The 20,735-nt window shown below is 32.4% G+C and overlaps 1 protein-coding gene across 1 annotated transcript; it reads left to right on the top strand.

Moving 5' to 3' along the window:
- Positions 1–12,955: 12,955 nt before the first annotated feature.
- On the top strand, positions 12,956–20,215 carry LOC134272504 (ATP-dependent Clp protease ATP-binding subunit ClpX-like). The gene is made up of 8 exons (XM_062754729.1): positions 12,956–13,283; positions 14,540–14,667; positions 15,016–15,172; positions 15,433–15,594; positions 16,580–16,744; positions 17,171–17,445; positions 18,864–19,142; positions 20,060–20,215. Exons 1-8 carry the CDS (start codon positions 12,956–12,958, stop codon positions 20,189–20,191), a joined length of 1,626 nt encoding a protein of 541 aa, XP_062610713.1. The 3' UTR covers positions 20,192–20,215.
- Positions 20,216–20,735: the final 520 nt, after the last annotated feature.

Below are 20,735 nucleotides of genomic sequence, written 5' to 3'. Positions count from 1 at the left end.
CAGCCTTGTTAACAATTTCATTTAGTATGTTGCAACATCGTTTGTCAAAACACAAACATACGTACTTTTCAGCAAAACTGGAAAAATATAACCCAAAATGCAATGATTCAAACAAAACTGAGTATTGTGTGCCTTTCAGTATTTGAAATGTACGTGACCGTCTTGTGTTCTGGGTTTATTTGTTTTGTTTCTTTTTCTTTCTTTTTTTTTTGTTTTGTTTTGTTTTTTTTTTTACCAATTATAAGCCTATGCATACCTTGTTTTAAATTATCAACAACAATTAAATTAATATTGACGAAAAGTCGCATATTTAAAGTAAACAAACTGCAGAAAGGTTGCTAAAGATGAATTTAAGACACTTAGAAATAAATTTTCTAGCATGTGGTAATAGTCTACCACATTTACGAGGATTGGGGGTGTATTTAAATGGATTTTGGTGGTCAGTTGTCAAATGGATTGTAACGATAATTTTGTTTTGCTCGTGTAAACGCAATTCATTGACTAAATAAAAAAAAAATGTCAGTAAGAAATGCGCAAAATGTACGTTACCATACGTAACGTACATTTCAAATATAAAAATCAATTCTCTTCCACAACGTACGTTAGACACGCAATATATTGATACTATTTGAACTTGCATATCATAAGAAATGCATCATACAGGTTTCATACTCAGAAATATATACCAGGTATCAAAATTATATTACATATAATTGACATTAATATATTTTTTTTCCTTAGCAGAAACGTTTCTTTTCATTAATTTTGGGATTTAGCCGACCTCCAACCTTTGAAACTTTCCTTTGTGTACACATTCGAGTGTGTGAAAGTATGAGAATACATGAAAATTCGTGCGAGATTCACTTAATTCGAATTTCATGGTAACGTACATTTCAGTCACGTACATTTCAAATGATCATTTTTCATCTAAAAAATAATTTTTAATTGTGTAAAGCAAAACGTCTTTGCCAGTTTACAGGATACAAGGGGTTGCTTATTCAGAGTCGTCTCATATTTTCTACTTAATATATATTCTTAATAGAAGAATATAGGTAACGTACATTTCTTTCTTATCTCTACGATTGAAAATGTCTTTCATTCCGTAAACATATCTATAAAAGTTGATCAAATTTTTCTATTTCATGTTACATTATCTAAGTAGGAGTAATTAATCCTTTGAAATTTCAAATTTAGCCCATCAATTAATAAAGGAGAACAAAACTATCAGGTTTATAATCTTTGTGTTTGCTTGTAATGTGGTTGAAATAGAATTTAGCGACAGGGACATTGCACAATAAAAATTATTTATTATCACAAAGAAAATGTATTTATTATTATGAAAAGAAATATATATGATACAAGGTTTAACTTATCAGAAAATTTTTACTTTAGAATCAAAACTATATATTACACAGAGGGGATTCAGCATAATATTTGCCTCGGCGACAGTAACGTACATTTCAAATAGGCTACTATATTTGAATTTTGAACTCTTTTAATACCCTTTTAGATCGATAATTAGAGCAAATCGCAAAACCCCTAAAGGATTACATTGTTTGTGACGAGCTGCCGCTTTGCTTGTCGAGAACTTTAAATACTACGTCACATTCTCGCCACATCAAAGGACGTAACCGAGATCGCGTCTCTCCCACGCTAAAGTCGGTCAGCTGCAATACACATTGCCGAAGTTTAACGGGTTTACAAAAGGGGACAGAAACACAAATCTTATTAAACAGTTTGAAAAGAGCATTATTTATATTATCTGCATTTTTTAGAGTCCATAATAAATTAAAGCCGTGAAAATTTAATTTTATAGCATTTACCATTTGTGTATATTGCACGGTATACATGCGATATAAAATGATGTACATGATCAATTTAATTGTTTCAAATCACTAGTACTGTTGACGTGAAATGATTTTTCTGTGGAAAAGAGAAATATTCCGTTTATGTATCAAACCATGAACTTGAGACTTGAGAACTTAGTATACCCCAAACAGCCGTATTATACCAGTATAATATGTACTTGTACTTTAAGTATCCATATATAAAAGAACATTTCTGTCAAGAAGAGAAGTATGCCTATTCACAATTGTCAATAATTATGTCAAAATACTAAATTAGAACGGGTGCATAGTTTTGCTTTAAAAAATACACACATGTATAATAGCTCTCTCTCTCTCTCTCTCTCTCCAGGAAACGTTTCAGTGGCTGAATATATGTATTTCAATCTACTGCATCAGTGATGTTTAAAATATGATCAGGTATTTTCGTTTATTTATCACTCAGTCTCTGATTTTTTAATTATCAGTAAGCACACATTAAATCCATTCTGATTGCTCATATACGACATACATGCACTGCTGCAGAATTTTTAAATACTTTGCATTATGTAGAAAAGTACTCAAAAGCACATATTCGCAATCCTTTATAAAACTGAGATTTCTGTAAGAACATGTGAATACCCATAACAGGGAACACATACTGAGCACTACGTACGCAGAGTTTTTGCAAACAGCAACATATCCTCCATATATGGGGGGGGGGTAGAATAAAAAAAAAAAACAGGTGCGATTTCAGCAACTGTGGGACAACTTTATCGAATGCTAAGACAACTTTTAATAATTATGCGATTCAATAAATATATATTTATATTGTACTAACGCAGTGGAACTACAAGAGGCCCATGGGCTACATCGCTTACCTGAGCACCGTGGCTAAGAAAATAGCAGAAATCAGCTCAATATTGAAAGTTTAAATCCATTAAATCCATAAGTGGTCCCAATCTACCTTTAAAGGGGATGGGAGTATATGTGAACAAACTTGAATCTACACTTCTTGAAATTTTCTCCCATAAGTTTCAACATTCTTGGCACTGTGTTTCTTGAGATGATTTTTAAAACATGTCATCAATTGCAAATTTTCATATTTTCTGAATTATCTCCTCTAAGACGTCGCCCTTCATTTGAATAGACTTGAATAGCATTTACCAAAAAAATGCCTTGTGGCAAGTTTGGTTAACATTGGTCCAGTGGTTCTAGAGAAGAACTCGAAAATGTGAAAAGTTTAAAGACGGATAAACGGACGTCGGGCAAAATGTGATCAGAAAAGGTCACTTGAGCTTTCAGCACAGGTGAGATAATAAAGACCAATTGACATTATTTTTGTTGTGTTACATACAGCACAGACAAGTAATTGGCGACAAAAGTGTAAGGGGGAGGGGGTATGCTCTCGTTTAAATCCGATTCGTTTTTCCCTTCAAATACGTTAGATCTGACGGGCACAAAACATAAGGGCCAGCCCTCGATCCACCCTACCTTTTTTTCGTTTCAAACATATTGTTCGAAAGGTTCATTGAAAGGCTTTACGTTTTAATTAAGATACTTTACAACCGCTTAAGTAAACAGTTTCATGTTATTTTAGTACATATATATACTAAAAATATCAATTCGTGAAAATTATTGTGCATTTATTTTTAATTTTTTTCGAGAACAGTCTATTTATTTTTCAAAATCTGCCAGGTCCATCTCTAGGAATTAGATTTAGGCTTTTTGACATAGGCGTCGAAACCGGGCGAGCGGTGCTTCTCAGGTTTTTTTGGGAGGTCTAAAAAAAAATTTCTTAACCTTAGCCTCCACTTTAATTTGCTTCCGACGCCCATGATAATTAAATATTTTCCGTCGTTTGGTATTAATTACCTTGTACATACAACATTCGTTAAAACTTAAAAATAAATTGAACTTCAATCGTTAAAATTTGAAGGTAAGTGGACATGTCTTCCCAGGCCTTCCCTCTTTATCTTTTCTCTCGAATATACGCATAAAGAGGGTATCCATTTTTCACCTGTATATTTTGTACCAAATTGCAACAATCTCAGCATGCATGACTTGGGTTGATACGCGTAACTAATAAATCTAATGATCAATGAATCATGCACTACTCGACTTTTATACTTGTTCGCAAATATGAAAAAAAGTAAATTTTGCGATAATAGAATAAAATAATCGACCAATTAAAATATTCGTAATGGACTGAAAAAAATCTTTACATTTTTAAATTCAAGGTTAAAAAAAACTTTAAACTTTGCAGGTAACATTCAAGAAAACGGCATCGGGACTGTCTACTCCATTTTTTTGAACCCCGAAAACAAGCTGTATGTTGCAGCTGACCGACTTTAGCGTGGGAGAGACGCGATCTCGGTTACGTCCTTTGATGTGGCGAGAATGTGACGTAGTATTTAAAGTTCTCGACAAGCAAAGCGTCAGCTCGTCACAAACAATGTAATCCTTTAGGGGTTTTGCGATTTGCTATATATGAATTCTTATTCATTGTTATCTGATTATTTATAATGTTGATTTAAAAATTACATCAGTGGTATTTCTTCTAAATGAAAACGAGGCGACATTATTTGAGCCCTTATATTGAGAATGGGTGATAAACACTATAGACACAGCAGGATGTTGCTAACTCCATTCATTTAGAACCATTTGCTTTACAGACAATATTTTTTTTTCGGGGAGGGGGGGTACTTTCTAAGATGAATTTTACTTAAATGTAAACCACATAAACACTATACACACAGCAGGATGTTGCTAACTCCATTCATTTAGAACCATTTGCTTTACAGACAATAAATTTTTTTTTTGGGGGGGGGGTACTTTCTAAGATGAATTTTACTTAAATGTAAACCACATAAACACTATAGACACAGCAGAATGTTGCTAACTCCATTCATTTAGAACCATTTGCTTTACAGACAATTTTTTTTGGGGGGGGGGGTACTTTCTAAGATGAATTTTACTCCTACTGATATTGAGATCTACTTGATAATAGAGATATTATAAGTTTGCATTTGTCTAGAAGATAAATAATTGTTTTCACCATGATATTACAGACATTTTAAAGTTGTTCCCTTTTAAAAATTATCACACAGGTGGTACTGATGTTTCTCAACATTTCTTGATTGTTATTATTGTGACAGTCGGACAAGTTCCAAAACCTGGATAGTGCTGGGTTCAAATCCCAGATTAAGTTAAACTTAAAACTACGCAATGCACGACGCCTGCCAAGGTAAATTTTAAAATACGCCTGCCGAGAAAAACTGTACGCCTGCCGTTTTATTCCTTAACTTTTTTTCATTTTTTCACGATATATAACTTCCATTGACCAAGAAAATAATATTTCATGAGAAAAAAATTATAAAATTTCGCATTAGAAACAATATGTTTTTGTTTAAAAACGTAATATATATATTATATATATATATTAGTATAACCGGATCACTAAAGTTAGCCTGTATATATCCGAATACGTATTTGCCTTCTTTTTTTCATTTTTTTATAATATTGCAAATGAAAAAAAAAATTATAAAATTGAAAGTATTTTTTGTTTTTTAAACGTAAATAGCGTTTTTTTCCATTTGAACATATGATATTTTTCTTTGACATAAATAAATATATATGGGAAATATTATTTATATATATATATATATATATATATATATATATATATATATATATATATATATATTTATATATTTGCAACTTGAGGATGTCAGCTATCACAAGAGTGACATTGCCCAGCTCAAACCACGTGGAGGTATCCTCATTATTGAGCCTTTTTATTATTTAATTTAATTTTACTAGATTGAATTCCTATGAATTTTTATATGAAGGATATTATCATTAAAATAAGAATTATTTACATATGAACACAAGTACAAGCTATTCCTACACAGCCGTCTAGCGGAGGAGGATATAACTTGTCCAATGATTTATAATTTTCCCCATTTTTTATTAATGAGATTTTTTTTTCTTATTTTAACTGTACTTTTTGGCGATTGTATAAGGCATGCAGCAGTGTCGCAATAAGTACAGTTAAAATAAGAAAAAAGCATTTCATAAATAAAAAAGGAAAAAATGTTAAATTAATTTCTTATTTACTTACGAGAGATTTTTTTTCCATATTTCAACTGCACTTATTATTCATTTGTTCAAGCTGAATAAGTACCGTTGAAATTAGAAAAAAAAAAAATCTCCCATAAATAAATGAGAAGTATTTAAATCCAAAACATACTTATATATACATGCGTCTTTAAAGTACTGAGTATTTACATATTAAGTACAAGCTATTTCTACACAGCCGTCAAGCGGAGGAGAATATAACTTGTATATTTCATTATAATTTATTTCTTACTTACTTATGAAAGATAAACTTAGTAAGAAATGCAAATTATAAAAAATGTGTATTTACATGTACAAGCACACAGCTGTTTAGTCTGTTCGATAACTTATATCTTGGGCCGCTTGTTCATCGACTGGGTTTTAACATTTCGCACGCGTTTGATCTGACCAGGTTTTTTAGCAAGTCGAGCTGCGGCAGGAATTTGGAGTTGGCCATCCGAGGACTCTACTGTATTTGATCGTGGCGTAAATTTGATGAATTTGTTGAATAACTTTTTTCTTCTGTCATTGTTCATTTCCAGCCAAAAAGCATGCGTGACTCTAAGAATTTTCGCTCTGTCAGATAGTTCTAAATTTCCTCTTCCATGAAGGGCGCCACGAATTTCTAATAATTGGCTTTCATGGATGTTGAGAAGCCTTTCGATAAGTTCTGGAATTTTTGAAACTCGCCAATTGCCTAAAAGTTTGATTTTGTGATTCATTGATTCGCAGTTGTTATTCTTCCAATCGGGTGGGATGATTGGGTTGTTTAAATGGGGCAAGAATACTTTTTCTTTGAGGGTTGGCAATAATTTTTCAGATAGATACCTGATCTCTAGATGGCCAAACTTGTCCAAAATTTCTGCCTCCAGCTCTAAATATTCTACGCGTGATTCAGAATAAATTAATCCATTTTGCCCAAAAATGGCAGAAATAATCTGACTTCTTGTTTTCTCGGGTACATTTTGATTTAGAAGATTACGTTGCGCATTCTCCTTGAGATGGCGTGTACACAAAATGTGCTGTGAACTAGGAAAAGCTGTCTTTATGGCATTTACTAGAGCTTGTTCCTCATCGGTCCCGATAACAATTTTTTCCACGGGTATATGGAAGCCTAAGGCTGACCGAATTTTTGAGAGAAACTCACAGTAAGTTGTGTACAGGCCATCCCAATGTATGAAAACAGGACCTAGCATAATTGGAGATGTTGGGGTCCCTTTCCTGATCAGATTGAAATTTTGATAAACTAAGCTTGTAATAAAACAAGGCCCAAGATTGAAAGTTCTATCAATACCTAATATGCTGTCGTTTGTCATACAGTTCCTCATGTCTTCAATTTGCTCGTCCGTATAGCATATGATGTTTGGGGGCTTGTCGTCATTATTGGCAATTACACAGCGGATGAACGGGTTGTTTTGCAAAGATGATAAAATGTTTTGTACATCGTCTGCCATGTTGTTGCTGCTAGAATTTGTAGGCCTAGACTTCTTTTCCTGGTTATATTTAGAATTTTGGATTACTTTAAGATCAACTAGATTGTCTGGATCAAGTGTTTCCAAATCCTTAGCGATGGCCGAAGGTTTTTTGCCATGCTTTAAACCTTCTGAAATTACTGTTTTCTGTGCTAAAGTAGTTCTTACATATGGTTGACTTGTGTGTTTTGAATTACCATGTGTCTGTTCCCCTGCGTAATTGCCAATATACTCAAACAAGCACATTAAGTGTAGATTGTGGTGCCCTGGAACATTAGTAAACCAACTAACCCTCCTTTGATATTTTTTGTCATTTTTCAGTGTGGAATGATAACGACTGAGAACTGTTATTGAATTTACATCTGGTTGAGGATCGAGTAAGACCATTTTACCCTTTTCCTTTTTGTAAAATTGATTTTGTTTCTTATGAAGATAGTCAAAGGTACCTGTGTCTGAAGCCAAATAGTGATGGGTTTTAAGAGAGGGTTTGTTCCAGGCTCCGCAATCATCTACAAATGATCTGTTTTTGGATCTCATGTCACTGTCAACAATGAAAAAGACATTTTCTTTCCGTCCGCTTGGCACTGCTTTCAGATTTTCCCCCACTGTTGCTTCTGAAAGAATTTTTAATGAATCTTCAAAATTGGTGAACTTCCCATCTAGAGAATTTTGATGGCCGCTTTCTGTATTCTGCATCTTTTGTCAAAGAATGCTGCGATAACCTTTGCAAGCCAGACAAGAAATCAAAATTTCCACTAGAGTCCATACAACAGAATGAGCAAACATTAGGGCAAATCTGTTTTGTGAGAGGAATGCAAATTGATGGTTATTTAGAAGTTCGCATTTCTGATGAAACCAGCGGTCACAACTGTCACAGCCAATGTTTCTGTTTCCATCGCATTCTTCTCCACATTTGCCGCATGGAAATGATGCCATTTTTTGTTTTTGGATGACGTAATAACGTGAAAAATGAACGAAAATCAAAAAAATATATATATACTGCTTGGCAGTTTTGAAAAAAACAAAAAAAGAAAAATACAAAATAACTAAAACATAAAAATTGTATTCGTTTAGTGAAAAACTAGCTACTATTAAGGATAACTATTTCTATACTATAATTACAAAATATATATATATATAACTATAGCTACTATTTAGGTCAGCTTCTATTATACTACAAATAAAGAAATGCTATTGATCTGAGAAAATAAATAATCTAGTGGCGATAATGACTTAGTGTAGCTGAACAGAAAAAATCAGTTTAACTCTAAGTTATGAATAATCAAAGAAAGAAGAAAGAGAACAAGCTACTATAGAGTACAACTATTCTTACTATACTATACAAAAAGTAAAAACACTGAGTAAACTAGCTACTATTTAGACTGAACTTTGAAATAATAAAATAATTCAAAAAACTAGCTACTATTTAGGTCAGCTACTATTAAAATAGAAAGACTGAACTTTGAAATAATAAAATAATTCAAAAATAAAAAGATTTCTTTAAAAAAAAATTTTTAATAATGAATAAAACTGGAAACGAAAAATCAGTTATATACTCTTGAGCTCAGAGACTGGACTTTGAAATAATAAAACAATTCAAAAATAAAAAGATTTCTTTAAAAATATTTCAATTATGAATTAATCTAGGAAAGAAAAAAAAACTCTTGAGCTCAGAGAATTAATATAAATAATATTTAAAAACAATTCAAAAATAAAAAGATTTTTTTAAAAATTCTTTAATAATGAATAAAAAGTTGTGGGAAAAAATCTGGTGTCAGGTCGTCAAGGTTGTACCAATTCCTGAAAGATAAAAAGAATATTATTAGTAATGCATATTCAAAGAAACATATACCGTGTGAAGATTCTCCATGCCTATCTTGCTGAATGATGCAAACTGGAGAGAATAAGCATCATCCTTACAATTATACCTACACTTACTCTAACTATACATCAGTTCATCATAGAAATGTGATCTGTCTTAGGGTGTACACATTTCTATAGATGTCCTACAGAGCCATCTACCAACCTGTGTAAACACAGGTACCCGAGGTTAGGTCTTTCCAGGATAGTGCACTCTCTAAACTATGATTTTTACAAAATTTAACTATTGTATGGGCTTATTCTATACATCAAGTTCATCTATGCATTGTGATCTGTCTCAGGTTGTACACAAAGCACGATGTCCTACTCTATACCACCATGTGCATGTACGAGCGATCTGTCTCAGGTTGTACGCTTGAACACATGTGGTTTTAACCCTCCCTTAGGCCGGGATACTTACCAAACCTATTCTGTATATGAAATCTAAACTGGAAATATAAAACCTAGTCTTCACACGGTAAACCATCGAATTCACAATTGTTTACACAAATAGATAAAAAAAATATATCATTACATGACATCTACGTTTCACGATTAAAATATGCAACATCCTTTTTTTCCTTCATTCTCTTCATTTGGGGTTGATTAAAAATAAATCATGTAAATAGATACTGTATTATTTGGGCACGTATGTTATTATTTCCTATATTTATATAGAAAAAATAATCTTTGACATGAGGTAAAAAAAGTACATGAAAGATTTTAAAGTGTCACACTGTCTAATTGGAATCTATTTAAGTTTATAAGATAATTCAGGATTTATACATATATCATAGAATATCTTTATTCATACGTGTATATTTTAATAGTTTTAACTGGAATTAAGAAAAATTAATGGAAAAGGTCTATTGAAGAAAATTTTAATGATGCAAAAAAAAAAAAATAATAAATTGCGTTCGTCCTTTCTTCATTCTTAGTTTTAATTAATATAACATGTTTAAAATTTATTAAATACTTCTGATTTTCAGTTTTGATTTATTTTGATTTCTTGTAGAAATTGAATTTACACGTGTCAACTGCTGATCAAAGGGAGCGAATTGTATCTTTACTGACACTGAGGGGGGCAAGTTTAAAATAATGTTATGTAAAGTTACGCAATGTTGGGGATATATCAACTGAGAGAATTTCCTTGCGTGTGCTATGTTTATGTATACACATACACACGATTGTTGCTCAAAGCAAATAATTATTCATTAATCGATATTATGTTCGTTTTCAATATTAAAAATCAGTTAATTTAAATCAAAAAATGGCGTAAAATTGTTGCATATTTTGACATGTGAAATGTAGAATCAAGTAACAATATTTACAATGAATATATTAGCTCCCCGGGGGCCTAACAAGTTAGTCTCCTTTCTTTGTAATACCTGGCTGGGAGTTAGGACGTGCAATGGGTGAAAACTTCATATAACATATACAGTTATATTGCAGTTAACCCCGATGTCCAGCATTAACTCCTCCCAGAAGCTCCCGAAGGAACTCAGACACAGATATGAAAGGAGGTGTGTTTACATGTGAAAATGAATAAAGACATGTACTTAGTTGTCACCGTTAGGTATCCGTACATGTTATACTATACCTGAGCAATAATTGTTGCCTGCTTTTTAAACTTATTCTTAAATTTATTTCTGCTAAATAAGTTAAATAAATTATAGTGATGAAATATATCTAAATGGAATAGACAGACAACAAAGTATTGCTTTCTCCAGAACGATGATAATACAAGAAAAAAACATTGTACAAAAAAACTTTATTTTATTTTATTGTATTACCTTTTTAAAAAATACAGGAACGCGTGACAAAGAGACGTCAGAAACTAAGTTTCTGGTGATATGTACCCTAAAATCGTAGGTTTTTAAAGGAAAAAAGATAATTATGAGTAAAGAAATTGAGCCAAGTCCCGCCCAGATAAAAATGTAAATACCAATAGTACTAAGCCTTCTATACTAACTTCACAAATATCCAATAAAATTTTACTTAACATTCAGATCAATAATGAACTTTTTTCCACTCGCGCAACTTAATTATAGTTTTCATTAACTGGATGTCCAAGCAATTAGGGAAATTAAGTTTGTAGGTATAGGCATGTTAAAATCACAAAGAAACCACTCAGTGTTTTTTTAATAAACGTGCCGAAGCCAATTACGTGCTCATCCCAAGCCATCCAAGTTTGAAAAAAAAAATGTTAGATGACTAAAGAAAAATATAAAAAAGAAATAAAAAAATTTCAATAAAACACTAGATACGCAATATGCATAAATTAATTTTCCCAATTTTCCGTACTCATGCTGTTGTTAATTACACCTGTTATACCCAGAAAACGTGTTTCCAACAGACCTAATTTTTTCATGTACATAAATTATTTGAATCATCGCATACCTCATCTATAATATTTAAAACTTCGCATAAAATGTGTCTTTTTGATTAATTCCGAATTTTTCCCTTTGTGTATATATGTGGCATTTGAGTGTGTTAAAGGAGAAACAACGACAAAAAAGAATTCTTTTGTAAATCATTTGAAATAATACACCTCAAGATACTGAATTCTTCATGAAAAAAAATTATAGCCAGTTCATATTAAAGTATGTCATGTATTCAAAGCAGGTCTAAGTTGGATGTTCTTGATGGTTTTGTGAAATAAGACTAAATGTTTGAATATGTGTGACTATGTTTAATTTTTTCCGTCTCTCATACTTGTACATTCATGATATTTATTTCCTATAAAAGATGAAATAAATACACCAAATGCAAACAATTCAATCATTTATTCATTTAAATATTTGACACAAAAACTTGGACTGCTTCGTCTAAGACCTCTGTACTATATGGAATGCACCAATCTGTAAAAAAAAAAATAATAATAATAATAAAAAAATTATGTCTTTGATGCCATTTTATGCAATACAAATTAAAATATTAAACACAAAAATATTTAATGAATTATACGACTTCCAACTAACTGTTGTACCGATTTCCCAATTAGAGTTGTCTCTCTTGTCATTACGTTTAGCGCTCATAATTATTGTAAATACCTAATACGGATTAATTTATTCAATTATTAATTATGAAATCATGATCTGTATTAAACATTTTGAAATATTTTTTAACCATGTCAAAAAAAAAAAGAAAAAAGGCCTGTTATATTTCATGTATTTAGGAACCAGTCTGGTATATTGAAAAGCACCACGGCAGGCGTTTCGTACGTAGTTTTCTTGTTCTTGTATAGACTAATTTTAGAAAAGAAAAATAAAATAAAGTTGCGAAATATAATGTTAATAGCCCAAAAAAAGTAAAATATATATATAAAAATTAAGAATATAAAAGAATAAAACGGCAGGCAGGCGTATAGTTTTTCTGTGTAACACGGCAGTTAGCCAATATCATCATTTGTATTTTATGTCGCTAGCGATAAGATGGCAGGCGTCGGCAGGCGTATTTTAAAAATGAGTACATTAGGTTGATGCATCCTCTTTATTTCCATGAATCAAAGTACTTTTATAGGAAATCCGTTGTAAATTATATTATTATATATCATCATGAATCCTGTCAAAATTTGTGAATTGTGTAACAGTAAGTTGTTATACAATAAAAATAAACTGTAAACATGATCTATGCTTATATACATGCCAGTACTGTGTTATCTGTCATCGCTTTAACTATATGACTAACCTCGTCACAAGCTTCCTTGGTGCATTGTGCTTGCATGTATATATTAAACAATGTTCCCTCCGTATTCAAACTGTGCTTACCTCTTTTACAGGTGGAGTTAGAAATCAAAACAAAAAGAAGGTTCTTAGTCAACTCGGGCAGTGTCAAAAATTCAGACCTTTTCATGTGACCTCATCTCTGCAGTCCAAGGGAGGAAGCGACAATGGAAATGGAGGGGAGACAGGGGGGCCAGATCAAGGGGGCAGTAGTATGGGGGGAGAGGAACGTAGAGTCAGGCCTTGTTCAAATTGTGGAGGCGCCCTCAATATTGACTCCAGTGGTAAGTTCTTTTATCAAAACATCATCTGGACGTTTACATATCCATAAATTTTAATTATACGTTCAATTTTATGAATCAGAATTCTCTATTCTCTTATTTATTTTGGCTGTGGTGTGTCTGTGAGACATAATATCATGTATCAAAAAGATTTTACATTTCTGTACTTCTCATCAGTAGAGAACTTACATACATTACAATGATTATGGTGAAGCATCTACTAGTTTCTTCTTCTAATCTTATGGACTCAGGGGTTCAATCAAAAATCCTCAAGTCCGACGTCCCGGACTAACAAATTCCGGATCCGGACTCAGCATTTAGAATTCGCCAAAGTCCTGGGACTTGGCTATGTTTCTTGTTTATCTTTTTTTATAAGTTAAAAAAATGATTGTAAAGCTAAAAATAAAGCAAATTCTCAAATGTATTAAGTAAAAATGTGGGTTTGTTGGCGTTAAAATACCCATAAAACAATAGGAACGTTTCGAAAATACAATCCGTCTTTTTATTTTCCATTGCGATTAGACTCTTGCTTTTACGCAATTCCTCATGTTTCCTCCTATATGACAAACGGCAATGAGTTTGTTAAATTTCGGTTTTAGCTGTGACTTACAGCACATTCTAATTTCTATTTATTGTAACAGATGGTTTATTCAGTAGTGAGTATTTGTAAAAGTTATTGTAATGTATAATCTATCAGTCTGGTATTGTGTTGAAATACTCATGTATGACTATATGACAGTTTATGGAGGACAAATAAAACATATATTAATACATATAGTCTTTATTCATTCAATGCAACAAATGAAAATAAATTATAAGTTACATAAATTTAATGATTATAGGTAAATATGGACTCTGAAATTTCTTTCTTGGACTTGCCTAAAATTTACTCCTCAAGTCCTGGACTTGACCATGACAAAAAAAGTTTTGAACTCCTGTGGACTTCTTCCCTTTGTGGAGTGCATTTAACTTGAGTTTCAATACTCCAGTAATACCTGTAATAGTATATATTTATATAAAGCTGTCCACATGTAAAGGTAGAATGAGTTACTCACTTTGAAAACTTTCTTAAAGAATATATAACTGTTGTTTGTGAATTTATTTTTTAAAAAATAACGTACCTGAAGTCCTGGTAACAATTATAATTGTACACATTTGCCAGTATAGTCATTATTAAGAAAATAATAGCTTTTGTCCAAAACTTTACAGACAACTGTTGCATTTCAATTTGTGGTGTTTATGTCTATTTGTTTCTTTAGTGATGATTAATGGATTTGTGAAATGTGACAACTGTAAACAGATGATCATGGTATCAGAGGAACAAGTTGACCAAGAGTTTATCAGAACAGAAGAAGAGGACAAGAGCAGTATACCAACCCCTAAAGAGGTAAGGTTCATTAAAAAGATGCTCTTCATTTAGTACAGATGTCAACCATAATTGTTAAAAAAACTTAGCTAAAAAAAATCATTCTATGAATGCTATGCTCATTGATAAATGAAGACTGCAAGTGGAGCAAGACTAAATTTAACATTCTTTTCTTAATCATTATTTGGATTGATCTTCGGTAGTGTAAAACTATCAGCTAGACATTTCAACCAAAAACCAAACTCGGTGAAAATGTCTTTGCAGTTATTTAACTTATTTTCCAGGGCAAATAATGCAATGTCAGATCATATTCAAAGTTTTCTTGGAAAGAGTTCATCATTCTTTTAATTTTCACAATTGTTTACATAGATCCATAGATTTCTGGATGAACATGTAATTGGTCAGGAACTGGCAAAGAAGAGCCTATCTGTAGCTTCCTATAACCACTATAAGAGGGTCCGCTGGTGTAAAACTAGCAGTCAGACATCTCAACCAAAACCCAAACTCGGTGAAAATCTCTTTGCAGGTAAAGTTGATATAAAACTTCTGATTTCATTATCCTGAAAAGTAATATGTAATACTTGTAAGTGTGTTATGTATATAATTGTCAGTCAGATGATCTGTGATCTGTAAATATGAAGGGAAGATCTGTAAAATTCTGTGGATCATCATTTATTGTTATTTATTAATAATTAAAGGAATTTATTTCATTGAGTATGTGGTGCGAATTTTGAAGTTATGTGTAATACATTTATTGTTTATTTTTTTGTTTTATTCTTTTCTCAGAGTCCTTGGAAGCGGCCATCAGAGGCCATTCCTCCAGTGCCCTGGGGTTCAACTCTCACCAAGAGGAGGAGAGTGACCCCCCAATGTTATCCCCAGAGACAGACTCTAAACCAATCACATTACAGAAAAGTAATGTCTTAATGCTAGGACCCACTGGCTCAGGTATTTAGTGACTATCCTCAGTCTTGGCTGCTGTTCATTTTGCTGTGTTTTTATTTTTTGCAAAATATATGCATTTGCAGAGAGATATTTATATGACTTGTAAAGAAAAGTTGGTTTTATAGCTAAATGGAAAACAAATCAAAATATTCATTTAAATGAATTTACTAAAATTAAATTTTATGGATTTTTGTTTGCTTGCTAATTTAGGGCATTGATTAAATGGGCATGGCTTCATTTTTCAAAATCTTTCAAATTCAAGATGAGCTCATGCCATGCATACTGTATATTAGGTTTAAGTATCTAAGCACTAAGCAAGTCCATTCCCAAGTGTAAGTAGTGACCAAACTTACTGTGGAATTAACATTGTTCGTGGGGGATCAATGTTTGTGGCTTTCATGGGTAACCCTGACCTACGAATTTACATCCCCACGAACATATATACAAACATTTGTTTCATTATTCATTAAAAGTTGAATTACGAAAAAGAACTTGTTGTCAATGAAATTATGTCCCCACGAATAAAAATGATTCCACAGTATATGGATGATGCATCTAGTGACACATATTCTCAGATCTGCTTCAGATTCTGCAGCTGATCTTTTTCAAGATGATTGCATGTTAAGTTTTTTGAGCAGGTCCATTTGTAGTAGAAATCCAACTAAGACTAAACTTGCATATACTGTAGATCACTAAATTTTCGCGACACCTTATTTTCGCGAGATAGTCATTGACTGTTGATTAGCGAGACAAAATTTTCATGAATTGTGGTTATTGGTTTGTATAATCTTAAGGAATACTATTATACGTGAGAATTAAATTTTCGCGAGCAGACTGTCTCGAGTAATTACGCGAAAATAAAGTTCTCGAGAATAAAGATTGACTTACAGTATTCTGAATTTATGGATGAACAATACAAGAACATTTTGATTGAGACTTTCATAACTTGTAGAATATAAATGATAATCTTTGATAACTTTCGTTCTAGGGAAAACTTTATTGGTGAAGAAGTTAGCAGAATGTTTGGACGTTCCATTTGCGATGTGTGATTGTACGTCCATCACGGCTGCTGGTTATGTCGGAGAAGATGTGGAGTCCGTCATCTACAGACTACTGGAGAATGCAGACTTCGATGTCGAAAAATGTCAACAAGGTTAAACAGGCTATTAATATTAATTATGAAAGAATTTTTTAATGTAATGTCAACATTCATTCCTGACACTTAAAAGTAATATTTGACTTTATAGGTCATGTAAGTCACTCAAAAATATGGGACCAAAATGTATCAAAACTTCCTGTCCTAGTTTAGATTTATTAAGATTGTTCAAATCATAGCCTCCAGGGTCAGGATGGGCAGCAGTTGTAATAAAAAAAATTAACGTAGAATGTATTGAAAAATTATTTAAAACATCTTCTTCTAAAGAAATACATACCCATGATTAGTCATAATACCCAGTAGTTCAGAACTCTATTAAAATGATGTGTAATGTGCTTAAGATGAAACTTTTCTTGTTCAATATTTGCAATCCATATTTTTTATAGATATTATACATTTATTAAAAATGATAATATCTTTTAGGTATTGTGTATCTTGATGAAGTGGACAAGATCAGAAGCATTGTGCCTGGAAATTCCTCGAGGGGCATTAACTCCTCCCGAGATGTAGGTGGAGAGGGCGTACAGCAAGCTTTCCTCAAACTCCTGGAGTCGAACGTCGTCAGTGTCACTGATAAAATGGGGAAAAGAAATGCACATGAGACCACCTACCAAGTGGACACCACTAACATTCTATTTATAGCCTCAGGGGCATTTACTGGTATCTCAGAAATTATACATGGCAGAACCAATCAAAAGGTGAGAGCAGTGTGATCAATGGGAAGAAGAGTCTCCAAATATCTTGAGCCAGAGATGAATACCATCACCATAAGGGGCTTAATTGTTTGTTGTTTCATTCAACTGTTGTTTCATTTCATTGAATTATATGTACGAGGGTCATTCAAAAAAAATGTAGACAATGTTCCTTATCATCACATTATTTTTACAAATCTTAATATCAGACAGTACATTTTTTAATGTAAAAAGATATATTTTATAGATTTCTGAAGTTTCATTCTATTTGATTAAACGGAACTCATACTAGACAATTTTAAATGCAACATGTTTTGTCGCCATGTAGCAGGATCAAAAACAATGTAACGTCAAAACAACGTTAAAGAACATTTCTCAAACTCACAGTGCCTTTTCATTTTATACATGGTTTGTATCGTATTCCTCATTCATTAAAACGTTTCCACAACACTTAAAAACCTAGTATGCTATCAATAATTTGAGTATAATTTACCCGGTAAATAAGATTGTCAATGTTTTCAAATCCTTTACCATGTAACTCTGCTCTTACAGGTTCCGCAACAGTGAAGCGCACATCACGTTTCATGACGTTACTAACTCTTTTGAAAAGATTTTGAACTATAATCTGTTTTTTGCAGAACGCCCATCGCCCAGTTTAAAGTATTTACCCCTCAAAAATTGTCTGTTCCATTATAAACAAATGCACGGCTCATTTTATGTATTTTTCCTGGTCTCTCCAGCATTTTCGGAGTTTGTTTTAAAAGTTTCAAAATGCAAAACAAAATTATATTGCTACTCGCTGCTCCGTGACGTCCTTCAACGTCATGATTTTTTGCTTTTTTAAATCAAGACTATCTGTCTATAGAAATGGATATCTTTTAAACAAAGCAATGTATTACATTAACTTTTTGCTTTAGAAGAAATGAAACAATAGTAAATTTAAGTATATAAATTTTATTTCATTTAAGGACAATTTTAAAGAGGTATGGCTATAGATTTGAAAAGCGAATAATCAGTCAATAACTCAATATTGACCCTGCTCCGTGACCCCATTTTTGCTGTCTTTAATCTTTGATAATTTTGACAAACATCAAGATATATTCCAATTTCTTTGCTCAAAATATTTGAATCTGTTGTTTTAATATATGTACCAGTTTTGGTTTAAATATGACGTTAAATAAAAAAGTTATTACAAAAGTCTACGAACTTTTTGAATGACCCTCGTATACGTGGTTTTATGACTGTATTTGTGGTTTTGGATTTAGCCATATGGCTTTGACACTTGTAGGCATTTTTGACCATTGGCTTTTTGTTATACTTGAATGACCTGGATTTTTCCCCAAACATACATTTTACATATTATCCAGATTTTACATTTAGTAACATAGAAAAACCTTTAACTTCTATTTTTGTTTTTATTTCAGAGTTTTGGCTTTGGTAATCACGATGATAAATCTCTTCTGATGGAGGAGGAGGAGAGGAAACTCTCAGATATAGAACAGTTGAACCTGAAGTACGATAGACTTCTGAGTGAGGTAGAGACAAGTGATGTGGTAAAGTTTGGACTGATTCCCGAATTTGTGGGCCGGTTCCACATAGTGGTATCGCTACACAGTCTTAATGAGGATCACCTAGTGAAAATCTTAACAGAAACTAAAAACTCTCTTATAGCACAGAAGGAATTCCTGTTGTCTTATGATGAGGTATTACATTTATATTAAACTGTAATCTACGATGGCCGATATCAGCCATGACACTCAACAGTTAAATTAAGTGTAGAATGCCAGCGTTTTGTACACGTTACGTTGTCTGCTTTCTTATACCCTTATCCTGCAAGTATATGACAAGTTTTTTTCAGAAATTAATTCATATAATTATACTTATAGGGAAAGTTTGATATATCCTTTTATTAACCAAAACAAAAACTCAAGATGTTTTATTTTGTGGCACCCTTTGTGTCCCTACCGCACTATCAAGATGCAGGGATTTCTTTTATTGTTTTGAAGACTTTTTAATTGCAGATAAACTAAACCGTCTATTAATAACACATGTATACACTTCACATTTTTTCCCGAACAGTGTGAGTGTCGTGACAGAGCTGAAAACCACTGGCACTCTACACTTAATTTAACTGTAGAATGGCATGGTTGATATCGGCCATAGTTTGAACGAAGTCAGATCACACATTACTAGCAGTATGAGTGCCAAAACTGATCTGAAATTTTGGTGTGAACGTTGTACACTTTACGAAAGCTATAAGAAAGCAGACAACGTAACGTGTACAAAACGCTGGCATTCTACACTTAATTTAACTGTAGAGTGTCATGGCTGATATCGGCCATCGTAGTAATCTCATTATATTTACAATAACTTCTGAAGATATAACAAGTGATATATCAGTGAAGTGAATGATAAGCTAATAGATTTCCATAGTGTTGATCTAATGGTATTTCTATTGTGTTGAGCTAAAGGTATTTCCCTGGTGTTGAGCTATAGTACAGTATTTCCATGGTGTTGAGCTAATTGTATTTTCATTGTGTTGAGCTAATTGTATTTTCATTGTGTTGAGCTAATGGTATTTCATTGAACCCATTTTGATCGATGCCTTTTAATTTTTCAGTGCCAGCTGATTTTTACAGATAGTGCTCTAAGAGCCATAGCACAAAAAGCCATAAAGAAGAAAACAGGAGCCAGAGGCGTTCATCACATACTGGTTGGTTTCCTTAAACTACTTACACTAAAACTCAGTTAATATGAAGTCAGAGGGGTCTGTGAAGTTTATATATTTCCCCAAATCCATAATTTGTTTTATCTATTTAATTCATTGAATATGTAGCCGATTCACTATATTATTGTTTGCAGCTAACTGTAAAGTTTCACGTTACGTCACGATCTTTTTCGTCAGATGCATCCAGCGTAAACAATTCATGTGATTGGTCAAATCAAATTATCAACATTGACACGGAAATAGTCTGTTGCACGAGCAACCAATTAGGGATAAGAAGAAAGTTCCAGTCGTCAAGCTTGCGGTTAAGAGGCGTTTACAATTTACCTTGAGCGCAGGTGTCAAATAGATCGTGATGTAACGTGAAACTTTACAGTTAGCTGCAAACGATAATATTCATGTATATGTTTTCCTTTAAGTATGAATGCGAATAGGTTTTAGGAAATATAGAATAACAAACCTTACTTTTAAATACAGTACTTACATTTTTGATAGATTGAATTTCAAATATAAAATACTTAAGTACAAAAAATCATGTCAGTTTAATAATTTTAATTTTTGGGATTTATAC

Source organism: Saccostrea cucullata, unplaced genomic scaffold, assembly GCF_032062105.1.
Source record: "Saccostrea cucullata isolate Sc308-1 unplaced genomic scaffold, CSIRO_AGI_Scuc_v1 ctg8038, whole genome shotgun sequence".
Classification (NCBI taxonomy): domain Eukaryota; kingdom Metazoa; phylum Mollusca; class Bivalvia; order Ostreida; family Ostreidae; genus Saccostrea; species Saccostrea cuccullata.
This window is presented reverse-complemented; position numbering and strand designations above follow the sequence as displayed.

Excerpts from the sequence above, each read along its gene's own strand:
- LOC134272504 (XM_062754729.1), top strand. The coding sequence starts at position 12,956 with ATGACTAACCTCGTCACAAGCTTCCTTGGTGCATTGTGCTTGCATGTA. Across the intron at positions 15,173-15,432 it reads CGGTGAAAATCTCTTTGCAG|AGTCCTTGGAAGCGGCCATC; the intron begins GTAAAGTTGATA and ends TTCTTTTCTCAG. Across the intron at positions 17,446-18,863 it reads ATGGCAGAACCAATCAAAAG|AGTTTTGGCTTTGGTAATCA; the intron begins GTGAGAGCAGTG and ends TTTTTATTTCAG.